Source organism: Lolium rigidum, chromosome 5 (assembly GCF_022539505.1).
Source record: "Lolium rigidum isolate FL_2022 chromosome 5, APGP_CSIRO_Lrig_0.1, whole genome shotgun sequence".
Taxonomy (NCBI): Eukaryota; Viridiplantae; Streptophyta; class Magnoliopsida; order Poales; family Poaceae; genus Lolium; species Lolium rigidum.
Genome location: NC_061512.1, coordinates 73244097 through 73252014, shown reverse-complemented (window position 1 = coordinate 73252014; position 7918 = coordinate 73244097). Strand labels below are relative to the sequence as shown.

At 42.8% G+C, this 7918-nt stretch overlaps 1 protein-coding gene across 1 annotated transcript; it reads left to right on the top strand.

Moving 5' to 3' along the window:
* The first annotated feature begins 1071 nt into the window (after window positions 1–1071).
* LOC124652352 (phenylalanine--tRNA ligase, chloroplastic/mitochondrial-like) lies at window positions 1072–5358 on the top strand. Its single transcript, XM_047191374.1, has 10 exons — window positions 1072–1336; window positions 1630–1823; window positions 2207–2413; window positions 2497–2614; window positions 2709–2785; window positions 2869–3048; window positions 3643–3687; window positions 4176–4280; window positions 4824–4937; window positions 5022–5358. Exons 1-10 carry the CDS (start codon window positions 1087–1089, stop codon window positions 5070–5072), a joined length of 1341 nt encoding a protein of 446 aa, XP_047047330.1. The 5' UTR covers window positions 1072–1086; the 3' UTR covers window positions 5073–5358.
* Window positions 5359–7918: the final 2560 nt, after the last annotated feature.

The window sequence follows — 7918 nt, the reverse complement described above, 5'->3', positions numbered from 1 at the left end:
GGAGCATATGCTCGATTGATGTGCTAATGTCCTAGTGGAATTAGTGCAAGCTGTACCAACCCAAAACGAGTTTTTTTTGTTTGTTTTAGAATCTACCATGAATCCAACCAAAAGACGTGGTAAATTGGAGAGTTCATTCCATGGAACCAACTAAAAAGTTTCGCCCTCTCTAACATATACAATACTATTCTTATGGTGATCGACAAGTTCACCAAATTTGGTCACTTCGTTCCTATTAAGCATCCATCCACAGTTGCATCAATTGCGCAAGGTTTTCTTGACAATGTGTACAAGAACCATGGACTGCCCCAAGTGATCATATATGATAGAGATAAATTATTTGCCAGCAATTTTTTTGGCAACAACCGTTTCGTTTGACAGATACTACACTAAACATGAGCTCATTGTATCGCCCTGAAACAGACGATCGTTGATTTCGCGAAAACGCAAAAGTCTTGCGTTTCGATGCATTGATAGAAAAAGAAGGTTATATGTACAAGTTCAAGAAAGAACCAATACCGTGCCGTACAATTCAACCCAGAAAAGCTAATCTAGGGGAGAAGCTGGCGAAGACCCTGGGGCCCCGCATCCGCCCACCGCCGCGCCTCGGCCTTGATGTCGCCAAGCAAGGATGTCACCGAAAGACGCGCGTTGTCGAAAACCATCACGTTCTAGTGCTTCCAAATCCACCATGCAGTGAGCATGATGAGCATGACGATCCGAAACAGACGATCATTGTTGGTTTGAAGGTGGTAAATTTGTCGCCATTTTCCGACTTCGTTAACATGATGTGGTGGATGCCATAATGTCTCCGATTGGCGAGCCACAACGACATGTGCATTGCTGCTTGCAGGCTTATTCATCTACTCACAAAACCTCATCAACAATGATGCTTCTTTTAATCTAGCCATGGTGGATGTTGACATGATTTAGTTGGGCAATTTTCGGCAGGTTTAAAGCCTTAAACCACACTTTCTTCTCCTTGTCAACCTCTTAACCCCTTCCTCCCTCTCCTCTGTCTTCATCCCCCTTTCGCTTTCGCTCCCAATCTCCGGAAAATCACGCCACAATCCGGCCAACGCAGCCATGCGCCCGCTTATCCGAACCGCCTGCCTCCGCGCTCGTGTCCGCGCCATGGCCACGCTTCCCACCACCGCCGCCTTCCCTTCCACGCGCACCCTCTCCCCTTCCCCCCCTTCGCGCGCCCGTCGCCTGCTCCTCGCCGCCAGCTTCCTCCCCTCCGCGCCGCCACCGGCCGGGGCGAGGACGTTCCGGACTTCCGCCGCGGCAGCGGCCGCCCCCGTCGAGGTGGGCGGCGTCAAGATCGCGCGGGAGGGTGAGTTCTCTGGCCCCACGGTGTTCAGCGCGGGGGATCTTGGGGAGGGTTAGCGGGCTTCACAGCAGGACTGCTCTAGGATTTGGCAGTCAGCAGACACCTGCATTGTTGGGCAAATGGATTCAGTAGACTTGAGTATATCCGCCTAATAATGGGACTCCAAACTGTTGCATTCCGAGATCAGATGCCACTGATTGTTGTGCTAACATCCCAGTGGAATTAGTTGGAATTGAATCGAATGTAGAAACGTCCAAATTTTAGATGCTGATTATTGTTTTTCATGGCCTTTTTAGATGTCGTGAAGGAGGACGATCCGACGAACAATGTGCCGGACACGATTTTCTCCAAGATTGGCCTCCAGCTCCACAGGAGGGATGACCACCCTCTAGGGATTCTGAAGAATACCATCTACAATTACTTTGACAAAAGTTTCCCTGGGCAGTTTGTCAAGTTCGATGACCTCTGCCCTCTTGTTTCTACCAAACAGGTACGGTTTACCAGTGTTTATAGTAGCTTTCCTAGATGTTCATAAGCTGATTGTTAGCTTAAAAGGCCCTGCATCCTTAGGCGAATCCCTTAAAGATGATAATTAGAAGTGAGCACTTGTAACTAAGTACAGACAACTCTAACAATATAGCAAAATGAAAAATTGGCACCTGGGGTGGAAAAGAGTGAGAAAAGAGCACTACTCCGTAAGACTCAAAATTGTGTAAGAGTTCAATCGCTGCTCCTTTCTTCTCCTAGCACACCCTTTCTGGTGAAAGTTCGCTTGTAGTTTCCGTGTGCTGATTCTCCAGTTTCATACATTTTGAATTAAAATCAGATATGGTTATTCTTGCCTTCAGTTAAAATCAACTATGGTTTCTGCAGAATTTTGATGATGTCTTGGTCCCTGCCGACCATGTAAGCCGGAGCTACAATGACACATACTATGTTGATTCTCAAACGGTCTTGAGGTGTCATACCAGCGCGCATCAAGCAGAGCTGCTAAGAGAAGGACATACACACTTCCTTGTAATTGGTGATGTTTATCGTAGAGATTCTATTGATTCAACTCACTACCCTGTCTTCCATCAGGTAACTGTTATTTTCTGTTGCCAGACTCACGTGAATGTTCCTAAACAACCATGCTTATGAATTATGATCTTTCACACCTACAGATGGAAGGCTTTCGCGTCTTCTCTCCAGATGACTGGTCAGATTCCGGCATGGATGGGACAGCATATGCAGCTACTGACCTCAAGAAAACACTGGAAGGCTTGGCAACACATTTATTTGGTAAAAAACACTTATGGCTTTTTCCTTGTTACCAAAGGAATGAAAAAATATCTTCATGTGTCAGCTAAACTATAGGGATCTATGTTGTGTGCAGGTGCTGTGGAGATGCGATGGGTTGATACTTACTTCCCATTCACTAACCCATCCTTTGAACTGGAAATATATTTTCAGGTTGTTGTACTAAGTGAATCGAAGTAAACATGTTACACGGCTTGTGTTGACACGCGGTCTGAAGAACTTTTTCACCTTTGCAGGGTGACTGGTTGGAAGTTCTGGGATGTGGAGTCACTGAGCAGGAAATTTTGAAGAGCAATGGTAGGACAGATCATGTTGCATGGGCCTTCGGACTAGGCTTGGAGCGCCTAGCAATGGTCCTCTTCGATATTCCAGATATTCGACTCTTCTGGTCAAATGATCAGCGCTTCACGTCCCAGGTATTGCTACTACTATTGGATTATTGGTTATCTCATGCGTGATTGTATTTGGATTCATATTTAACAAATACTGCTGACTGCATAATCAGAACTTGTGCGGAAAGTAGTTGTCCATGTTGAAGCTATATGGCCTTTTAATCTCTGAATTATGTGCTGAACTAGTCAGCAGAACTCATCAATTTTCTGTCACCCCGTTTTGATATCTAGAATTACTATTTCACTGTATGTATAAATTCAGAAGGACTGAGTGTTTGATTCCCTGAAGGGAAATGGACCTGAAATTGTGATGGAAAAAACTTGTGTTTTCTATTTTTTTAGAAGAGTGTAACAAAAACAACTTCTGTTGCCGAATGTATTTTAATACTTGACATACTAACTGATACGTTTAGTCCTAAGTTCTAACATAGGCTCGCTCAACGCAGTATACTTCAGCCTAGTTACCGGTTAGTATAGCATCTGCTTTGTGCTACTGTAGTACTATAAGAAACCTAGTTAGGCAGTTAGGTAATACAACATAACTTGGTTCATAACTCTGCTGATTTAACTTACCCTTAACAACATTATGGCTAAGATGTGCACATTGTTATTATTCAGTTTTCCAAAGGCAAGCTTGGAATCAAGTTCAAGCCATTCTCAAAGGTAATCTCAATTATTATGTGTATCTACACATCATGTTTTGATAGAATAGTTTTCTGTAGTATAAGAGTGGTTCTGCATCTTGCCAAATGCTAGAAATCACCACGATGCTGAAGATAGTTGCTCCCATCTGGTTGAGCTCCTTTTACTATGCAAAGCATGCCCACTGGAATATAGCTAACCAAATATGTGTGCATCCACTTTAGTTTTGATCATCTAGCATTAGAAACTGCAGGTTACATGCTGTGTGCCATCCATGTAATGAGGAAATGTGGTTAAATTTGTCTGTAGAAAATGCATCTATCCTAATATGATTTGCATTGATTACCGCGATTTATGTTTATATATTTGCAATAATTGCACGAAACATATCCACCAATGTTAATCTTAATGTTCTTCATTATTGTCAACATATTCACGAAAACATTAATCTTAGTCTTCTTAATTTTTTTTTCTACTGATTACCCTAGCTGACTTGGTCGCTTCTATAGTTTCCACCCTGTTACAAGGATGTGAGTTTCTGGATAAATGATGCATTTACAGAGAACAATTTATGTGAGGTTGTCAGAGGAATTGCTGGAGATCTTGTAGAGGAGGTATGAGCTCTGTGATTTCGATGCGTAGCTCTAAGTCGAATATTTGTTAAGGATGTACCTTAGTTTCCTATATTTTGAGCTTATATGGTTTCGCTTTTGCCATGTTTTAATTTCTGCAATAGGTGATACTAAAAAAAATCCGCATAACATATGGCCTCTTCTCTCTGCAAGCCAATTGCAGCCTACTGTACACTTACAGGCATGGTGTTTGTGTTATTGCCAGGCTTTCCTTGCGTTATTTATAGCTCCTTCTGCTAGTATGGTATATTAGGATTCTAGTTCATTTCCATGGGCCCCAACTCCTTTCAGTTTCCACAACTCCACATAACTCCATATGCAGTTTCTACAACTTCACATGCATATGTATAGGCAAACTCTTGTAATGTGACATGATTATGTAGTGTATTCTCTTTATCTTAAAAAAAATGCTAGCATTGAGGTGATTGTTGGGACCCTAACCTTCTTCATCTAGTATTACTAGTTTGTGATATCATATGATTTGGTAAGCCCATATCTCAAGCTAAAAGACTATTTTTTTTGCAGGTAAAACTAATTGACAATTTCACTAACAAGAAAGGCATGACTAGTCATTGCTACAGGATAGCATACAGGTCAATGGAACGCTCGCTCACAGACGAGGAGATCAACGACATGCAGGTACGTGCAGCAAGTTCCATGATATGATTCTAGATGCCATGTTCATTTGAATGGGTTCTGACCATTACTACAATTTGATTGCAGTGGAATGTCAGAGAAGCGGTCAAAAGTAAATTGGAAGTGGAGCTGAGATAAAACAGAACTGCTTTCATGTTACATTACAACCAGGAACTAACTTTTGTCCCTCTTTGCATGTAAATTTATTGACAAAATGACAGATCATATTAGTTTTAGAGAAATTAAGTGGGGCCATTTTATTCTTTTGTTGACCCACATCTTATATTCTTTTTTAAGGCGAAGAATTGCATTCATGTAATTGGCATACACTACGTCTTGCTACAGTAGATTGTAACGATTGTAAGAAAGATCGTCTATTGGTCTCAGTTTTGCATCAAACCAATACTCAGCGGAAGTTCATGAAGATTTTTTTACCGCACTTAAGTTTCTTCCTTTGAACAGACATAGACAATGTGGTTTATATGCCCAGATTGACGAGAAGATTCATGGATCTTGCAATTTTTTGCACTGTGCACTCAAGCAGTTAGCAATGATGGCCGATTTTGTCGTGCATAATATCATGATCTCCCATTGAAAATAATGATCTAGACGCAGGACTGCAATTCAGAAATAAACACATGTATACAAGTAACTCATTAATCTATGTATCACACATAAAAACTACTCCCTCCATTCCATATTTTTTGTCCGTGGTTTTAGCTCAAATTAGGAGTAATACAGAACTGTCGAACACGTTTCTTTCACAATATATTATTATTCGTGAAACAGTGATGGGGGCTTATTCAGAATTACAGCACAATGTGCGATGTGCTAATTTCAGCATGGTTTAAGTCAGCATTCGCACGCATAGGGATTCGTTTCCTAACGAGTCTTGCCGAGACATCACGTCGACGGTGTCCGCGCGAGCCTGGCTATCCTAGTATCCTACTGAATCGGCGGGCGGCGGCGCACTCGCCCAGTCCAGACGGCCTGGCGGCGCCTACGCTGGGACCGGAGAAGAGATAAGGATGTCAAGTGGGATCCCACTTTTGTCCCACTTGTAGTATAATTTGATTTTTTTAGTATAAATTTTGACATTAAAATTTAAACTACATAGTACAAAATGACATCCCACCGGAATCCCACCTTAACACCCTAAGAAGAGAGGACATGCATACAGTAGTGAAAAACTGCACGCCCGAAGAGGACTTAAGAGTACTTGTCGGTGCGGTGTCCGTCGTCGTCGTCAGCCATGATCGCCAGGCGGCCAGGCCGATTCCTCTAATCAACCGGAAAAGGGCGGGCGGATGAATAATCTGAAGCCGAAACTCGGTGGTGCCTCCTTCCTGCCTGAGATTGTTTTTTTAAAGATATAATGGGAGTTTTATTACTTAAAAAATTTAAGTATTACACATGACTTCAGCATAACTGAGATGTACACAGCCGTACACAAACTGAAGTTCCAAAAAAGTAGAAGAAATCTCAATTTGATTACATAGTGTAAAAGATAAAAGCAGATCTATGGCGAAGGAGGACCAATCCGTCGATTACGCTGCCATCCATGTTGGGAAAAAATATCCCTCGCCGTATCCTTCAACCATGTAGACACCTCCGTAAACAGGTATCGATGCTCCACACGCTGTAGAGACGACCATGAACGAAGAGTGGTTGTGCACCGGTAGATGACCTGCAAAAGAGACACATTTTTATCATTAATTTTTTTTATCATTTCTACATAGCCGTAGCGATCAGATAACGGATATCGCTCCCACCCTAATAAGTAGTTTAAACCTATGAAAGGACACGGATGTCGCCTAGAGGGGGGGGGGTGGTGGTGAATAGGCGATTTAAAATTTTTACGAGATGGGCTTAACAAATGCGGAATAAAACTAGCGTTTACTTTGTCAAGCCCAAAACCTATAAACTACGGTTCACCTATGTGCACCAACAACTTATTCTAAGCAATGGTTCACCTATGTGCACCAACAACTTATGCTAAGCAAGATAAGCAACTTATGTGATAGCAAGATATATATATAACTTCAAGCACGAAGGCTATCACAAAGTAAAGTGCATAAGTAAAGAGCTTGGGTATAGGAATAACCGAAGTGACGCGGAGGCAACGATGTAGCCCGAAGTTCACACTCTTGCAAGTGCTACTCTCCGTTGGAGCGGTGTGGAGGACAAGTCACTCCAAATGCACGAGGGCCACCGTATTCTCCTCGAGAATTCCCACCAAAAGGGATGTCCTCGATCCACTATGGGACCTTAGGAAGGTCACCGAACCCGCACAAAGCTTGGGTCTATCTCCACAACTTAATTGGAGGGTCCCAACAAATTGCCACAAAGGTCTTGCCCTTGAAGAATCTCCACAAGTTAATTGGAGTCCCCAAGAACACCACTAAGATGCCACAAAGGCCTTGCCCTTGAAGATTCTCCACAACTTAATTGGAGTCCCCAAGAACACCACAAAGATGTCACAAAGGCCTAGAATCCGTCTAGGGTTCCAAGAACCCAAGAGTAACAACTTTCTTGCTTTCACCTCCACGAATCACCGTGAAGAACTCAAACCGATGCACCAAATGCAATGGCAAGAACACCACAAAGATGCTCAAGTCCTTCTCTCTCAAATTCCAACAAAGCTACAAAAGCTATTGGGGGAATAAGAGAGGAAGGACAAAGTAATTCACAAAGAACACCAAGATCAAGATCTAGAGAGATCCACTCACAAAGAGATGGATTTGATTGGTAGAAGTGTAGATCTAAATCTCCTCTTCCTTTTCCCTCAAAAGGATTCAAGAATCATGGGAGGGATTTGAGGTAGAGGGAGCTCTCAAAAACTAGCAATGGAGGAGAGCAAAAAGTGTATTAAGCAGCCAAAAAACGAGAGGAGGAAGAAGGGCTATTTAAAGGGCTGCAGGATTTCTGCCCGTTGGGCTCGTCCAGAGAGAGAGGCCGGCAGTGCCGGCCTGCTATGGCCGGCA

What these genes read in the sequence shown, in the direction of transcription:
- LOC124652352 (XM_047191374.1), top strand. Translation starts at nt 1,087, where the DNA reads ATGCGCCCGCTTATCCGAACCGCCTGCCTCCGCGCTCGTGTCCGCGCC. An exon ending in AACTGGAAATATATTTTCAG is followed by an intron (nt 2,786 to 2,868) that starts GTTGTTGTACTA and finishes TCACCTTTGCAG; the next exon opens with GGTGACTGGTTGGAAGTTCT. An exon ending in AGTTCAAGCCATTCTCAAAG is followed by an intron (nt 3,688 to 4,175) that starts GTAATCTCAATT and finishes TCGCTTCTATAG; the next exon opens with TTTCCACCCTGTTACAAGGA.